Genomic DNA, 18,667 nt, shown 5'->3' with positions numbered 1-18,667 from the left:
CATGGAGAACGACCCGTGAAGAGCCCCGGGTAGAAGAGGTCTTCAGCAACCCATACTTGCCGTAAAAGGCGACTATGTTCGTCGTAAAAGACTAACGGGATCGGGTGGTCAGGCTCACTGATCCCAATTGCGTAGATCGATGCTCATGATGTCAATCACTGGATTATTTTACAGACCGCCGTCATATAGCTGGAATATTGCTGAGTGTGGCGTTAAACAACAAACAAACAAATCACATGGAGAACAGTGTTGCTACCTTATGGTTATGCACTTGGACAGGGTTGTGTTTTGAAGATTCGAACATTATTAATTTGGTCCCAAATAGAATTATATTCATGTTTTCCATATCTCTTATGTGCTATTTGTGAAAGTATTTCATATAGTCGAAACCCTTGTCTTGAGCGCCTCCATGTCAAATCCCCAGTTATATCCAACTCAGTCCATAGTCAGACTCTCATTATATTTATCAACATTTTATCCTAATAAGTTGAACTTGAGTTGTTGTCTCGAACTAAATTTATAGTTCCAGGAGTTTTAACTTACACTGATAAGTCGAACTCAGATAAAGAAAAACATGAGTCAACATGAACTTGCATGAAGTATAATGGCCTTAACATTGGCCTGGTAGAAAAATATAACATCATTGTGGTAGGTTTGATTTCTGTTGATTCTGTTGATTTCACGGGGTGAGACAAGCATGGGTTGCTGAAGACCTATTCTACCCCTGATCTTCACGGGGTGAGGCAAGCATGGGTTGCTGAAGACCTATTCTACCCCGGATCTTCACGGAGTGAGGCAAGCATGGGTTGCTGAAGACCTATTCTACCCCGGATCTTCATGGGGTGAGACAAGCATGGGTTGCTGAAGACCTATTCTACCCCAGATCTTCACGGGGTGAGACAAGCATGGGTTGCTGAAGACCTATTCTACCCCTGATCTTCACGGGGTGAGACAAGCATGGGTTGCTGAAGACCTATTCTACCCCGGATCTTCACGGGGTGAGGCAAGCATGGGTTGCTGAAGACCTATTCTACCCCTGATCTTCATGGGGTGAGACAAGCATGGGTTGCTGAAGACCTATTCTACCCAGGATCTTCACGGGGTGACACAAGCATGGGTTGCTGAAGACCTATTCTACCCCGGATCTTCATGGGGTGAGACAAGCATGGGTTGCTGAAGACCTATTCTACCCCAGATCTTCACGGGGTGAGACAAGCATGGGTTGCTGAAGACCTATTCTACCCCTGATCTTCACGGGGTGAGACAAGCATGGGTTGCTGAAGACCTATTCTACCCCGGATCTTCACGGGGTGAGGCAAGCATGGGTTGCTGAAGACCTATTCTACCCCTGATCTTCATGGGGTGAGACAAGCATGGGTTGCTGAAGACCTATTCTACCCAGGATCTTCACGGGGTGAGACAAGCATGGGTTGCTGAAGACCTATTCTACCCCGGATCTTCACAGGGTGAGGCAAGCATGGGTTGCTGAAGACCTATTCTACCCCTGATCTTCACGGGGTGAGGCAAGCATGGGTTGCTGAAGACCTATTCTACCCCAGATCTTCACAGGGTGAGGCAAGCATGGGTTGCTGAAGACCTATTCTACCCCTGATCTTCATGGGGTGAGACAAGCATGGGTTGCTGAAGACCTATTCTACCCCGGATCTTCACAGGGTGAGGCAAGCATGGGTTGCTGAAGACCTATTCTACCCCTGATCTTCACGGGGTGAGGCAAGCATGGGTTGCTGAAGACCTATTCTACCCCAGATCTTCACAGGGTGAGGCAAGCATGGGTTGCTGAAGATCTATTCTACCCCTGATCTTCATGGGGTGAGACAAGCATGGGTTGCTGAAGACCTATTCTACCCCGGATCTTCACAGGGTGAGGCAAGCATGGGTTGCTGAAGACCTATTCTATCACGGATCTTCACAGGGTGAGGCAAGCATGGGTTGCTGAAGACCTATTCTACCCCTGATCTTCACGGTAGGTATGTATATCTATATCAATATGTTTCTTTGTTTCAAGAGTATCTATCATCCCAACACCAGGCGTTGTGGTGGGAGCTACTTGTCTACAGTATATGAACAGACTTAAGTTCTAAATGACAACGACAATACTCACTTAGCAACATTTTATTCAGTTCCATATCCCAGAACTTGATCGTATGAAAATATATAAATCACACACAACCATTAGGTACCAAACTAATGTCCACTGTTTTCCCTCAGTTTTATAACCACGGCCTGCACGTGGGTTGAACCTGGCACGGACTCCAGGGGGGGTGGGGGTAACAAAATGCCCAATCGGACATTGAGGTCTCTTTAGACCTACAGTGGGTACCCGAGTAGTGTCTGGTAATAGGGGGGTGGGTACCCAGGTAGTAAATTCGGACTCGCCCCAGCCCTAGTAACAAGTACAGGATGACACAGTCAGAGGTCGGAGCAAGAATGTTTCTCTTTCCTTATCATGCATTGGTCATGTAGGTTCCGGGGCCCTGTTCCACAGAGCGGTTTTAGTGCTCGTAAGCCTATGATAAAGTATGGGAGTTATGACCAACTCAGCACTAAGATCACATTGTGGAAGGGGCTCCTGGTGCCCAGGTTAAATTGACTGAGTGACTAACACACATAGGGCTGACCATTGAACGCCTTAATTACATTAACAACTAGAACTATCAAAGCATTACTGGGGACATGCCAATCTAATCACTAGCTATGAATACAGTATGCGTCACAAGTTTTCAATTAACAAAAAAGATCTATCAAGAAATCACCTGAACATTGCAAGAACTCTGATCGCATCTTTACACTGTAGCCTGTACTGGTACACATGACACACCTACTTCCGACAAGCCTGCAATTTTTATCTCCACCTGGAATGGTTGTGCGTCAGTTCATACTGCTGAAACGTGACAGATATGAATATTACCAGTTTGTTGTTCATTTGCCATGATCACTAATCATTTTTGACTCCAAATGCACTTTCCAATGCAGAACAAAATACCCAGACCGGCAGGGAGGGGGAACCATCCTGTGGAGCATTGTCCTCAATTTCACTCTTTTCAACTGTTCATCTATCTCACTCAAATCTGATTTTTCTCTCTGATACAAAACCTATCTGCATGGGAATACATGAGGTGGTGAGGTCAAATGGGGTTTAAAGTTTCATCCAAGAAAATTGCACCTACAGGGCTGCATGCATGCGCGTGTGCGTGCGTGTGTCGGGGGCTGCTTGTACTAGTACAGACAAAGGCTGATGATTTTATAGTGCTAGGAAACTGAGACATCATGCCCCAGTTGAACATGAATACCCCACTTAGACACAGTATACTGACTCCGAGCCGACCAGACAGGATAACAACAAGCACCATCTTTTAACGTCTTTTTTGTTATGACTACGACTGGACCACAGAATCGGTTGGAATATATATGAACACTCATCCAGAACACCGAGCAAACATTGACCATCAGGTCTATAAGGTGTGAGCCAATCAGGTGTGGGCTTTCCGAAACGATTTGGCTTCATTTCTCTGTACAAAAAGAAAAAGCCACACAGAACACAATATTCCTTTATGGTATTCCCTTCAGGTGTATAAATATCCACATCAATTATCATTGTTTGCATTCAGATGTGGCCATTTTAGTTTGTTTTCATGGCATATAGAAAACCTCAAGTGATGCAAGTCTCAGACATTTACCGAGGGTATGGTGCTGACGAACCTGAAAACATAATCGAAGCAAACTGGGATTCCGAACAACAATCAAAGGGTTCAAGCATACCCAAAGGATGCGACTCTGCACAACAAACTGCAGTGTTTTTGATGACTGGTCCATCCAGGACCCCCTCGAGGGCAATAAATCACATGTGCTGGTCTGAATACTTTGTCACTCATAAGAAAGATTTAGAAGCCTCTACGCTAATTTAAACATTCACGTGACTAGAGAGAAAATGTATCAGATTAAACTATCTTATTTAAGCTTGCTGAACAATGAGAACAATTCTGAACCATTTTTCGCAAATTTAAGCATGGATACAGTTCAATAAAACAGAAAAATGATAAAAATACATTCAAGACATTCAACATGATTAAACATTTAAACAAACAAACAACAAACATTCTTAAAATAGTAACAAATGTCATGATTTGATCAGATATTGAATCTTCAGCACCAGAAATATATTACCATAAGAAACTGGTAGCTCTACTTTAACCAAGCCATAGGATCATCCTGGCGTTACGACACCGGGTGCTGCAGAGCTCCCGTCAGCCACAAGCATGAACACATCACACCATCAATACCACAATCAATGTTTACATCACATCACGTGTGCTGACATTCTCAAGCTCGTCACATACCGACCTTCTCCACATATACACATTAAAACAAATATATATGCTATTCTGCATACCATACAAAGTTTCATAAGTGTTGGTCATTGACTAGATCTGTCACATTCCCATCACATCACAGCATAGTTCTAGCACAGATTTCGGTATTATGTATATCCCCACGTCACGTTTTTGAGCCCCTAAACAATACGTAAACATGTGCTCAATGACGTAATCAAGGTAGTCGCTTCAAAGCTCACTGAACACATCAAAGTGTTCGCCACTTGTCGCTGAAGTTCTGTTATGAATTAAGCTACAAGAGGTAAGATATTCAATAAGAAATGAAAACATACCTCAAAACTTACTCTTTTACAATGCACATTTCAATGAAACTTGATCTGATGATAATTTTGCATCAGAACAATTGTATGCACTGATGATGGATCGGCTGTAATGTGTAATGTCATGTGACTGATCATGTTGTGCATCTGTTTTTAACTTGACTGTAATGGAGGAGCTCGAAAACAGGTGACGGTAACAAGATGGTACCTGACTGACTCATCTAGCTTGGCAAGGCTTTATCACGATTATATTGACAAGATGTGGTCATTTGAGTATGCAGTTGTAAACAGAAATAAATGTTCTCAAAGATAAAACTTAATTTTAGTGTATTGCGATTGTTATTAGGCACGTAATGAGAAATATTTCTTAGGGGCTCGAAAACAGTTTGCGAGGAAAATACACTATACTGCACGCAGAGTGTACCGAGAGTAAAGCTCTGGATATTGCATTATAAGCATGATAAAGGCTACAGACATTTCAAGGAGGCAAATCTTTCCTTTTCGTGCTATTGAAAAGCATTGTTTCTTAATCACCATCACAGGAGAATGAGACTGATCACCCCCATTTTATATCGTGTTCATTATATATGTCATTACAACTTCTCACCACAGATATGCATGATTTAATAACGTTTCAGCTGCCTGTGGAAACAGATGACAAGCTTGTGTGATGACATTTATGCACTGATGACACAACCAAAAAGACAACTGATATCTCCCAATATCCCCCCTGAGTCATTCATACACAGAGAGATCAAGTGAGGTTGCCAGCAGATCCTCGCCCCCATCATGTGAGATCTACCACATCCCCATTATCAGGCACAGCGTCCAGCAGATCCATCACTGTTTGTTCCATGTTCATCTGACATTTGATGAGAGCTGCCTTGATTTGTTGTTCACCATATTGAGGCAAGATATCAGCTACCTTAGACACCAGGGTTTCATCCACTGCATTTTCTGTTTTGCCCCACCTACGCGAACTGCCCCGCCCACCTGATCTCCCCTTTCTCCGACCTCGTCCAGGAACTCCAGGATCATACTCAGCATCCAAATCAATGACAATTGGATCATCACGATCATCATCATCATCCATTATCTGTTTTCTGTGAGTAGATTTCCTCTCCCGTTTATTCGAAGCTCTAGACGTAGACTGAACAATATCCTCCTCCTCATCCATTAACCGTTTTCTGCGACCACGAGTAGATTTTCCGCGTTGTTTGTTGGAAACTTTAGAGGAAGAGTGAACTGCTGTCTCTGGTTCCTGGGCGCCATGCTGTTCAGAATCAGGTCTTGATGTATCAGCAGCTGCAGCTGATGTTGCAGGAACTGGATGAGGCATCAGTTCTGGGAGTTCCGGGACTTCCTTGATCTCACCAATGTCTATCTCAGGAAGACTGTCCTCCGAGTCGGACTGTTGTTTAGGAATGTCTCTTTCCAAAATACTTTCACCTGAGTATTCCACTTTGTCTGCACTGTTTGAAGTGCCTGGAGAGCTGGGTTCGCAAGGTACTTCTGTAGAAGGCTCCTGTTTCTCAGGGTTATCGACTTGACTGTTAAAAGGCATCTTTACTGTTGATTTTGCATCAACATAAACTTCTTTTCTGCTTTCAGATTCATCTCGGACACCAAAATGAGGATTTGATTCCACGCCAGAACAACTAGGCTCTGAACTGGAGTATACGTCCTCTCTCCTAGGCGAGAGTTCAACACAGTCTCTTGAACCGGCATTAAACTCATTCTTGTCTGAGGAACATTCAGACAATCTCTGATGCACTTTCTTACTGACCTGGTTAGATTTTCTATTTCTCTTCATGAGGTACACTTTTCCATGACATGGAGATACAAGGCTTATTTGCGGCGGAATCTCAATATAATCAGCGCTACAATTAAACTTTAATTTTTTTAATGGCGAGGAAAGAAATTTCTTAGATCCATTACAATCTGTCTGAGGTTCTGTGTCAGAAAACATACTTTTAATCTTTGCATGTTCAGAAAAGGAGGAGAATATAGCTAGTTCTGAATCAATATCAAACTGAGCATCCACTTCTTCTTCTGCCGAATCAACGCTATAGTTTATTTTCTTGTCGTTTTCTTTATCATTCACCACAGGGACAATAACAGCCTTTGAGTCAGCAGGAATCCTTTCACATACACTGTTCTTTGGATTGGAATCGGAAGATTTGACAGCCATGGGGTTATGGTCAAGGGGAGGCAACTCTTCACTATCTTGACTACACCAAGGAACTTCACTTGGTGTACTGTCTGTTGCATACACTTCCTGTGAATCATCTTTTATTTCCAATACTTCTGAGTCAGTGCATTCTGATTGAGATTTACATTTGACTGTTTGATTGTCTTGTTTGATCTCAGTGACTTCAACTTCAGCTGAGTTGTGTTTGGTTGATGCAGCGTTGCGTTCCCTGAATCTGTTCACTATCAGCACATCAAAGTCACCCTTGCTGGCTCTGAAATACAAACACAACATTACGAACAACCCAATGTTCACATGGCTACATATCTTGGTCTGCATTTGGAGTAATTAACTTTTTCTGAGATAAGCATTCCTAAAATCTAGATGATACATACCAAACTTTCAACTGAAACTGGAAGGGAATTACTGTGAAATGTTCTACAGCATTAGGCACTAGGGCCTGTATTGCCTTGAATTCTGTATACCAAAATATTGCAGTAGTGAGGTCTGTATATTGCCAAACATTGGTCCAAGAAGCCTGTCTGCTAATATAATAGGTCCATAATAAAGTACTGGAGCTGAGACAGCCATTGTTAGTAAACAAGACCAAGGCCACATAAACTGACCTCTTCTGTACTTCCTGTGAGATGACAGCGAGGTACTGTACCGTGGCCTCCACACAGCTTGTGTGTCGGACCTCCAGCTCTGGGTGCTCCTCGAGGTCCTTCACGGCCAGCTGGAGTGAGTGAGTGAGTGAGTAGACAAGATTAGTGACAGGGTGGGTGAGGTCAGGATGTACATGAACATGATCAATGCTTGCATTATTTACCAAGTTGGAACCTGGAACTGTTACTGCAGATATGTGTATTGTTCCACGTAGCCATCCCAGTGCTAGAACTGTTGTGACTTCCATACCTTAACCTTAATTTCGTGGAACAGAGTCCTAACTTACAAATATCACTATATCAGTAAATGATGTTGATGAGAATATTAGAAACAGTATGTCATAGCACACAATAAATTTCACTGTACGCTGTTTCATGCTGTAAATCGGTGAAAGAAATAGTTTTGTGTGTGTTTAAATAGGCATGTTCTTTCCACTTTAGTGAAACCAAAGAACAAGAGTCTGGTGCTGAAACACCTAAAATCATAATCAGGGCGAATTGGAATCCACGATTATAGGTTTCTGGCATGCCTAAGGGAGGCAACTGTGCACAGCAAGTTGCAGCGCCTAAGATGACTGGGCGTACTGTGCCCCCCCCCCCTCTGTGTATTGCAGCAGCAGACATACCTGTACTTGAGCCAGTGTGGGATTGCCACACCTACCGACCCCCCGACACCCGTCACTGCACTTGACGACGTAGTCGCCAGGATCCCCCTCTAGGACATACACCAGGCGAGCTACAATGCCCTTCTGTCTGAACTCCTCCTTCCAGTCCACCATTTTGGTCACCTGACGCCAGAAGCGGCCATCCTTCAGGCTGTTGGCAATATCATCTGGGAGAAGGATATAATAAGTTTATTACATGTATATAAGTGACAGTCTGGATCCAGCAAGTGCACAGATCAATGAGCATGAGGTTTACGGCAACATTTCTTGCTTGATATTGTGTACAACACGTTTTACTGTCAGGCAATGGTTAGGTGTGCACAAACTTCATGCGGGGAGTAGAGTTCATTTGACTTTCACGATTAATTCACAGCCTCACATTATTTGCTGACTACCTGTTACCCCTACACTGCCAAGTGGATGTATGTAGTTGCAGGTGATGGGGAAAATACTGTAAACAAGACTGTTAAATATTGACGGTGCATGGTTGTGAATATGAACCGTTCACAAATGAGTAAGTCTTCAAATAACACATACACACTCCAGGACAAGATTATGTTAATATTGACCAGAATTATAATTTAAGGTCAAAAGTAAGCGTTAATAGGGTAAATTTAAACTTGTAAACAGTTCAATGTCAATCAGTGAAAGGTGATGTGACACACAATCAGGTCACCTGATGACATACAAATTAATCAGATCACATGGTGACACAATCAGGTCACATGGTGACATACAATCAGGTCACATGATGACACACAATCAGGTCACATGGTGACATACAATTAATTTGGTCACATGGTGACATACAATCAGGTCACATGATGACACACAATCAGGTCACATGGTGACATACAATTAATTTGGTCACATTGTGACATACAATCAGGTAACATGGTGACACAATCAGGTCACATGATGACACAATCAGATCACATGATATACACACAAAAATTATCACTCAGGGTACATGTGACACACATTCAGGGTACATGTGACACACATTCAGGGTACATGTGACACACACTCAGGGTCCATGTGACACACATTCAGGGTACATGTGACACACTCAGGGTACATGTGACACACATTCAGATCACATGTGACACACTCAGGGTACATGTGACACACATTCAGATCACATGTGACACACACTCAGGGTACATGTGACACACTCAGGGTACATGTGACACACACTCAGGGTACATGTGACACACTCATGGTACATGTGACACACTTCCAGGGTACATCTGACACATGCTCAGGGTACATGTGACACACATTCAGGGTACATGTGACACACACTCAGGGTACATGTGACACACACTCAGGGTACATGTGACACACGCTCAGGGTACATGTGACACACACTCAGGGTACATGTGACACACGCTCACGGTACATGTGACACACACTCAGGGTACATGTGACACACTCAGGGTACATGTGACACACTTCCAGGGTACATGTGACACACACTCAGGGTCCATGTGACACACACTCAGGGTACATGTGACACACATTCAGGGTACATGTGACACACACTCAGGGTACATGTGACACACACTCAGGGTACATGTGACACACATTCAGGGTACATGTGACACACGCTCAGGGTACATGTGACACACACTCAGGGTACATGTGACACACGCTCACGGTACATGTGACACACTCAGGGTACATGTGACACACACTCAGGGTACATGTGACACACACTCAGGGTACATGTGACACACTCAGGGTACATGTGACACACTCAGGGTACATGTGACACACATTCAGATCACATGTGACACACACTCAGGGTACATGTGACACACTCAGGGTACATGTGACACACACTCAGGGTACATGTGACACACTCATGGTACATGTGACACACTTCCAGGGTATATGTGACACATGCTCAGGGTACATGTGACACACATTCAGGGTACATGTGACACACACTCAGGGTACATGTGACACACATTCAGGGTACATGTGACACACACTCAGGGTCCATGTGACACACATTCAGGGTACATGTGACACATGCTCAGGGTACATGTGACACACATTCAGGGTACATGTGACACACACTCAGGGTACATGTGACACACATTCAGGGTACATGTGACACACACGCAGGGTCCATGTGACACACATTCAGGGTACATGTGACACACGCTCAGGGTACATGTGACACACACTCAGGGTACATGTGACACACGCTCACGGTACATGTGACACACTCAGGGTACATGTGACACACACTCAGGGTACATGTGACACACACTCAGGGTCCATGTGACACACACTCAGGGTACATGTGACACACACTCAGGGTACATGTGACACACTCAGGGTACATGTGACACACACTCAGGGTACATGTGACACACTCAGGGTACATGTGACACACACTCAGGGTACATGTGACACACACTCAGGGTCCATGTGACACACACTCAGGGTACATGTGACACACTCAGGGTACATGTGACACACACTCATGGTGATATCAGAACCATTCAAAATCTAAGTAACATTAAAATGCTTCTCTTTAGCATTTGATATTGCTGATTTAAAACATGGCCGATATCATTAAACACCAACTGTGTACCACTGTGGAACTCACATCCCATGTGAATGTATGCACTAGTGACCTACAGAGCCAAGCAATGTGTATTTTGACAGTTACAGATATCATGGCTGGCGTCTGAAGTGGCATCCTACCAGCTCGTTTCCTCTCAATCAGCAGCGGTACCGTCATCTCCCCACCATCACATCTCCACAGCCATCGGTAGTCGCCACATGGCAGTCGACGACTTCGATACCGCATCCCCGCTTGCTCCAAGCGCTTACAGTGCTGTTGATGAGAATACAAGACATGCATGGAGGGGACAGCTGTTCAATAACAGACAGACACTCACATTTGTTGCAATAATTTCATGATTTACAGTACACATGGATATGGTGCTTACAAACAAATAATCATAATTTGGCCAAATCTGATATTCAATACCACCTACCAGCAGATCCTGACACACAAGGGACACAACTCTATATGCCTCTATACGTTAATTTGGTAAGTTGTTATAAACAAGTGACTATAGCATAATAAAATGCACTCTAACTCCTTTCTTTTCATTTGAACAGTTCGATTACATAATAAAGATGTCAAAAGTACCCATCTTAGAGCATCCTTAATCATGTTAATGATCATACAGGTACTTCGACAACATTACAACTTGGGCTTATCACCTACCTCGCCCAGACCAATTCTGTCACCACCCATTTCTTGTGTGTCAATCTCCATGACAATTCTGAAGTAGAAACAATAACCTCTTATACACATCCCTATTTAACAGCAAATCGTGTGTGGTTATCTTAGGGAAATGTCCAATATGAAAAACAGCCTATACTCTTAAACATGCTGCATAGCTATACAAATACACTAACAGGATTCCAGTTGTATTGGAGTGCCTATGAGACAGACTACTTCACGATGGTGCTGTTAGAATAGGTCCTGGTGCCTTGTAGGATATAGGTCATTTGAAAAAAGCCAATTCAGGAATGGGTGCTGATACGAAAACATCCCACAGTGGCGTTTCTAAATGTTGACCACTCCACAATTCCAAATCCTGGCTCATTTGTGATTGCGGGAGAGGTAAGGTTTTTATAATGAAACTCATACAACTCAAATAATGTCATTATCACATTGGTACCAAGTATTCTTCTTTTGGACAAAGAAAAATTCCAAAGGGCCTAACACATCTTTATGAGTGCCCCATGGCATGTTTGAGAATAAATACCGGTGCAATTCTATCCCTGAAAAGAAATCTGAATGTTTAATGGACCAGGCACACGAAACATAGAGACCTTGAGATTATCTAAGTCCTCAGAATACAATAACACATCCCACTGAATACCCAGCCTAGAACTATCCAAATTCAAAGTCACCACTGCCACCCAATTCACGGAGTCAGCTAGTAACAGGACAGGATTTCTCCTACATTCAGTGATCACGTGAAAAGGACATGCTAAAGGACAAAATGGCTACTGTCAAGCTCATTGTTGAGTGACATAGCTTGTATAAGTACACAGAGGTCTATATCATGGTGACATCTCGATAAGTATACAAAGTCTACAACCCTGATTATCAGCTGGTTAGTGACAGGTAATGGAAGTCAAGCGGTGTGCAGACAGGTTGCTATTTCTCTAACTGGAGAGTGTCCTGTGTTATGTGATTAGCAACAGTTAGAATTACAGGACATCTTGTCGACCAAAATATGGAGTAAACTTTTCTGTCCCTGAATCCCCTTGGAGAAGAAAGAGAAGAATAGATCGTACCCATCAGAACCATTGTCATTAGTGTAGAGGAAGCTTTCCTGTGACTGTGATGGTAGCTTGGTTGCCTCTGGCTTCTGTTGAGGTGTGACTGAAAGCAGGGACTTCATCGACTTGGATTTGGGGAATACTGCATCCCTATCTCCTGGAAACATATCATAGAAAACTACAGTAAAATTAATCCTGTCATGGATATGCTAATAACTTAGTGTTAACCTGCAAAACCTGTCACTGATATTGTCACTTCAAATAAATTTAACCCTTCAATTTTGTTTGCTTTGCTTTTCTTTCATCAGTCTTGCTTATTTAACCTACTGCGTAGCCTGTGAGCAGAGTCTCGTCCGAGCTCCATCAGCTGATACACAGATTTCTTGTGGTGCTGTCTTCGTTTGATCAAACCTCTTCTTACCAGCACCTCAGTACGCCACCAAGCTTGACAAAATCCTGAAACACATTAACGTGTACTAAGAGTGAGTGAGTGAGTATGGTTTTAGACCTCTTCTAGCAATATTCCAGCTATACCATTGCAGGGGGCATCAGAAACGGGCTTCACTAATAAACTTGGAGGAGAATACCCTATGAAGAATTATGAATTATCTGTCCTGAGTGAAATAATTTGGTAAGTCCCAAGCCTTGGCAACATTATTTCATGAGAGACAATCAATCCATTCTTATCTTTTTCTAAGAAAAAGATGGTTTTCCTGATCACAAGTGGATCAACTCAGTCAATCTCTTCTTAGAACCTAGTTACATAAAACCGAATCTGACATCGTGAACAATGGATAACGATATCTGAATAATATGCGACAATGCTTTGAAATGTGTCAAGCTGCTGTGGACTGATTCACAACCAATCAAAACAACAGGACAATTGGCGTGATGTAGCCAATCAGCATGAAGCAGAAATTATATCATCTGTGAGTATTACTGAAAATATTTGCACTGATATCCTCATTGCACAATTTGCATAATGCTTGATGATGATATCACCATTCTAGCATTACAAATACCCTGGACCCTTTCGCCGAAGTGATGACTCAATCTTCACTATTATTACTAAATTTGCACTGAATTTCTCTCGTTCATGAGCTGGAAATCAACAATAACAGTCACTGCATTCATCGTAAACAAATCAGAAAACTGTTATAAATGACCAGGGCTATTCCTGAGAAAGTCCAACCTGTGTCCTCTCCAAGGAAGATCTCCTCACAGAGAGACTTGGCCTCACACTTGAGAACATCTTCAGGGATCAGCGCCACGTCATCGCTCCTGGAAACACACTAACAGTTTTGTGAGTTGGGTTTGAACAGCTTGCACTATATATCACTATATATGTGGGAGGAAAGTCTGAAGTAATGCAGGTCCCAGACATTTACCACTTTTGTGAAACTCACGAACACAGGTATAGTGCTGATAACCCTAAAAACATAAGTGGGACGAACTGGGATTCTAACCCACGATCATAGGTTTCTGGTGTTTGATTGACATTCTAGAATTTGGTGAGTAAATAACAAAAAGTACAACTTTATGGATAACAACTTCTGGTTTATTGCATATAGCGATGTTTTGATGTAGATTTTTACACCGTTATCAAGCTAGAGTGATCGGGTAATATCACTCCAGCTTGATAACGGTGTAAGAATCTACATCCAAATGTCGCTATATGCAATAACCCAGGAGTTGTTATCCATAAAGTTGTATGGTTTGACTTGACACCTCTCGTTAAACACTTGATACCTCTAGTATCGATGCACTAGACTTGATACCTCTAAGAAACCTTCAGAATTTTAATATATCAATGTAGAATATTACTCTACTGTTTCACTCACCCTGATCTCTCCACCTGCTCGGTGAGCTCCAGCAGGGCTACAAGGATGGCGCCAGCGGCACTGACAAACTTCCCATCACAAGGACGGTCCACTGACTTCTCCTTCTTCTCCTGTATCTCCTTCAGACGTTGCAGCGTCTCGCCTCCGATCTGAAATCAATCAACTATTCATTATAGGCATCTTTTGTGGCCAACTATCCCTGTCTTTGTCACTTCTTATGACCAGCAGGGAGTACTAATGACATTTTTTGCTCTGAAATTACCAAGAGTAGAATAATAAAATATATTAATAACAACACCTACAGGGTATATTTGTAAACATGTTAACAATAACATTTTATTTTTTAATCAATTTAATTCATTTTCATATATCATCTGTCACATTCCTGCAATCATCACGATCGTGACAATGTAAATGTATGTATGTGTGTGTGTGTGTGTGTGTGTGTGTGTGTGTGTGTGTGTGTGTGAGTGAGTGAGTGAGTGAGTGAGTGAGTGAGTGAGTGAGTGAGTGAGTGCATGACTTTATGCATGCGTTTGTTTTTTGCACTTGTCCGTACTAATGCCAATTTTACAGTGCTAGCCCATTGAGATACCATGCTGCAGCTTAAAATGAATACCACACTCAGACACAGCATACTGACTCCAATCTGACCAGTCCTTGTTTAAGCCCATTAATGCCGAGGGCGAGACAGGGTAACAACAAGTACCATCTTTTAACGTCTTTAGGTATAATGCGGTCGGGGATCGAACCCATAACCTTCCACTCTCTAGGCAGACACTCTATCCACTAGACCACAGAGGCAGTCTTGAAATGATATGTGAATTGTGAAGGCATTCTAATGATACAAATAATAATTGAACATAATTACCTCCATTTAAAAACCTGTTTCAGGACCTGCTACGCAAATGTACTTTCCATTTATTTCTTCAACAGACAGTTGCAAGTATGTCGTCTATTTATGATATAAGTGACATGTATTTCCTTATTATTACTAAGAACGTATGAGATATGGAAGTGTATGTTAGGTTCGTAATTATCCTGCATACATGTATTTTATTGAAAACAATTAGAGATGAATTGATACAATAGAAATATATACTTGCCCTGTAGGCAAGCGTTTGTTCACTTCTTTCTTGCCCTGTACATAAGGTCACTCGTCAATATGAGTGGATTTTTCGAGCCCTGGGGGTCCTCGAGGTTTTCAGCTATTCTATATTAATCAAATGACCTTGTAAATCTTTAACTGTCATTTTTTTTGGTATAAGCAAATACGAGTTTGTACAGAAAACTCTTTGATCTTATACTAACTTCAAATACTGATGTGTCAATCCTTTTGATGAAGCACTACTTCTCATCTATTTCATGTTATCATGTATCATAGCTATAACATCATAGTTAACATATGTATTGTATTGCCAAAAAATGTATCATTACACCCCAAGATTCAGGTTATCATACCCCTTCTAAGGCCTTGGCTTGAGACACAGACTTGATGGGCTTGTCTGCAAGTTCCAGTGAGACAATAGCTCTTGATGTACATTCAGCAGCGGACTTCAAGTACTGTCTTGTTCTCTGCCACCTCTCACGTTGTATCAAACCTCTCATAAAGAGATATCTCTGTAACAAGGTAAAGTTGACAGATAATCACAATAAAACTTAGTCACATTTATCTGGGGTGACCTAGACTAGTAGAGTAAAAGAGGGAGTTTGGTTTCACGCAACCTTGAAATGATCATAAGAAATATTGAACTAATTACAGAAACTGATGTGTAAAATGCAACCAATGTGTGGCATTTGCTAATAGCCTGGTAAACTGTAGACTACAAACAAACATTAAAGGTAAATGCAAACAGATTCAGCTCATTCCTTATCAGGAAAACTGTGAATCAGTTCAAGCTACTTGTGTCGAATGGCAAGTATTCATGGATAGTTGTTTGGATAAAAGTTTATTAAGAATATTAGTGGCTAATTGTTTGGAAAAATACTACCAGCCCAAAATTGCAGAAAGTGGTTTTCGTATATTTTAACTGTATTTTGGACTGACTAGAGCTTGTTGAAATTCCAGTAGATATTCTGGGAAGAGAAAACTACTGAAAATGGACAGCAATGTTATTTTCCTTACCATTACACATTTCAAAAGGATGAATGTGATTTTAATTTGGATTTATTTTAGATATATCCAAGTTGCATTTATATACCTTCCAAATATGTGTCCTTGCAGGGCACATTCGGTGATTACTTTCAATGAAGTTTACAATTATAGGCTGGCAATAATCACTACTATCCAAACAAACTACCAGCTAGGTTTTTCGCCTTGTTGGTGATGATTCGCGGATAGTTTCGCTCTCCTACTTGGAAGATGTTTTGGAATAGGTATGAAATGAGTGTGAGCTGAACATAGAAAAAGTAAGTAAACAAGGCCGCGACACGCCTCAAGGTTTTTATCACCATTTCTGAGAGTGGAAATGAAATTGGCAACATAAAATGGCACAACACATGACTCTATAATACATATTCACAAACGTATATACAACTTTTGCAAGACATTTCAGTTTCATATGTAAATAACTTCGTTTGACGTTTACCAAGTCATAGTATTTTCTTTTGCCCGCCATTTTGATGAAACGCAGCGGGAGCATGGCGTTAATCATACGTCATTAAAACTTCGTGTGATTTTATACCCATAAATGTATAATGAAAATGAACAATATTGATTGTATATGGGGTTATAAAACCATATTATATATAAAGGAGTTTGAATAAAATAAATCTTCGTTAATGTTGACAATTGAGGATTGACGGAATGAGTGGTCCCTGTTGGGAAAATATAAAAAGACACGTCAAAATAAGTCGGATAATGGTTTGATTTTTAATCTTATATTTTGCCAGTAAACACTTGACGCGTCAATGGTTTTAATTATTACTTTGCGGATTTCCCTATCTTTTTCGCGGTTGAAAAATCATTTGACTATTGAGTAACCAAGATAGATAAGATATCAAACACAATGTAAACACACATGCTCTTCTGTGATCAATGCAAAAACATCATGTATTTTTGGTTACAATTGCTATTTTCAATCTCATTAAAATCAGATCTTGGTTCTAGAACCTTCAGATACCTCTAAACAAATGTTTATTTTAATTTAGACATAGAAAACCTATTATAGTATTTTTATTAACATAAAACATTCCGCTAAATCGACATACCGACATCCCGCTCTCCAGCAGACGCTCTTTCCATTGCAGTATCCACTCACACAATGTCTGGATTAACGGGGTGTCACTTCGCAAGGATCTATCATGGAGGAGGAACCAACCTTTACCACTTTCAGTTATACTTTGTACCTTTTTTGCGACATGTTTCTATCAGACACTGATGATTACTTTCGAAAATATGTAAGTCCAGTTATATCTGCTTTCAGCGGGACATATATGACTTATAATGAATATTCATGAGATATATTTACGCATGAGGCATTATTCTGTTTTTGCACATAGGTTAGAAGTACGTTAGGAACCAGGCACATTGAATATCGTTAATGTGAACCGAGAGCCCAAAGCGCTAGAGTTTATAGGGGGTTTAAACAAACAAACAAACAATATGTAACCACTGGAGGTGGTCTCGGATCTTCACCAGCGAGTACAAGATGTTATTTTAATGAGATTGAATAGTATGCAGCTAAAGACCTATCCAAACAGTGAAGAAACATAGACAATGAAACTGGGACAGCAGCATCTTGTGATGACAAGGAACATCGTATTCAACAATTGTAACTACAGTACATCAAGCCATGCTTGTACGAGGCGACTAACGGGATCAGGTGGTCAGGCTCGCTGACCTGGTTGATCCATGTCATCGGATCCCAATTGTGTGGATCGATGCTCATGACATCAATCACTGGATTGTCTGGTCCAGACTTGATTATTTACAGACCACCGTTATACAGATGGAACATTGCTGCGTGCGGCGTTAAACAACAAACAAATAGGCCTTAAAAACAGTTTTCATTTTACATTTATTGTAGTTGGCAATTAGTTTATATGTCAGTTAATAATGTTCAGTCATTACAATATAACAATAGCTGTTTTCTGCATCCGTTTCATTCGCGATAAGTTAGATGTTCAGAAACAGAAATCCTAATATTATGATTCATATGAATGCATTATTATCGATAAGCTTTGAGACGATTATTTTGCTGGAAGGGAGTCAATTCACGTCTTGGATCCGTTAAGGATAGCTTTGCAGTCTACTTCAAGTTGACATTTAAGATATAAATTATTCATTACTTCTATGATAGTGTATTACG

General features: G+C 41.4%; 1 protein-coding gene across 1 annotated transcript; it reads right to left on the bottom strand.

Moving 5' to 3' along the window:
- Nucleotides 1-4,035: 4,035 nt before the first annotated feature.
- LOC139452393 (microtubule-associated protein futsch-like) lies at nucleotides 4,036-16,999 on the bottom strand. Its single transcript, XM_071233862.1, has 11 exons — nucleotides 16,946-16,999; nucleotides 15,819-15,977; nucleotides 14,358-14,506; nucleotides 13,709-13,797; nucleotides 12,844-12,972; nucleotides 12,532-12,673; nucleotides 11,447-11,504; nucleotides 10,915-11,047; nucleotides 8,155-8,360; nucleotides 7,490-7,599; nucleotides 4,036-7,137 (listed from the first exon to the last, which is right to left on the bottom strand). Exons 1-11 carry the CDS (start codon nucleotides 16,997-16,999, stop codon nucleotides 5,460-5,462), a joined length of 2,907 nt encoding a protein of 968 aa, XP_071089963.1. The 3' UTR covers nucleotides 4,036-5,459.
- Between the last annotated feature and the right edge of the window lie 1,668 nt (nucleotides 17,000-18,667).

The sequence above is a fragment of the Haliotis cracherodii genome, unplaced genomic scaffold (assembly GCF_022045235.1).
Source record: "Haliotis cracherodii isolate W230 unplaced genomic scaffold, xgHalCrac1.p SCAF_9, whole genome shotgun sequence".
In the NCBI taxonomy this organism is placed as follows: Eukaryota; Metazoa; Mollusca; class Gastropoda; order Lepetellida; family Haliotidae; genus Haliotis; species Haliotis cracherodii.
Note: the sequence above shows the minus strand (reverse complement) of the source record. Positions and strands in the feature narration are given on the sequence as shown.

Coding starts and splice junctions, on each gene's coding strand:
- LOC139452393 (XM_071233862.1), bottom strand. CDS start 16,999: ATGCTCCCGCTGCGTTTCATCAAAATGGCGGGCAAAAGAAAATACTAT. Junction 12,973..13,708: donor CTTCCTTGGAGAGGACACAG/GTTGGACTTTCT, acceptor AATGTGTTTCAG/GATTTTGTCAAGCTTGGTGG. Junction 12,674..12,843: donor CTCTGCTCACAGGCTACGCA/GTAGGTTAAATA, acceptor ATATGTTTCCAG/GAGATAGGGATGCAGTATTC.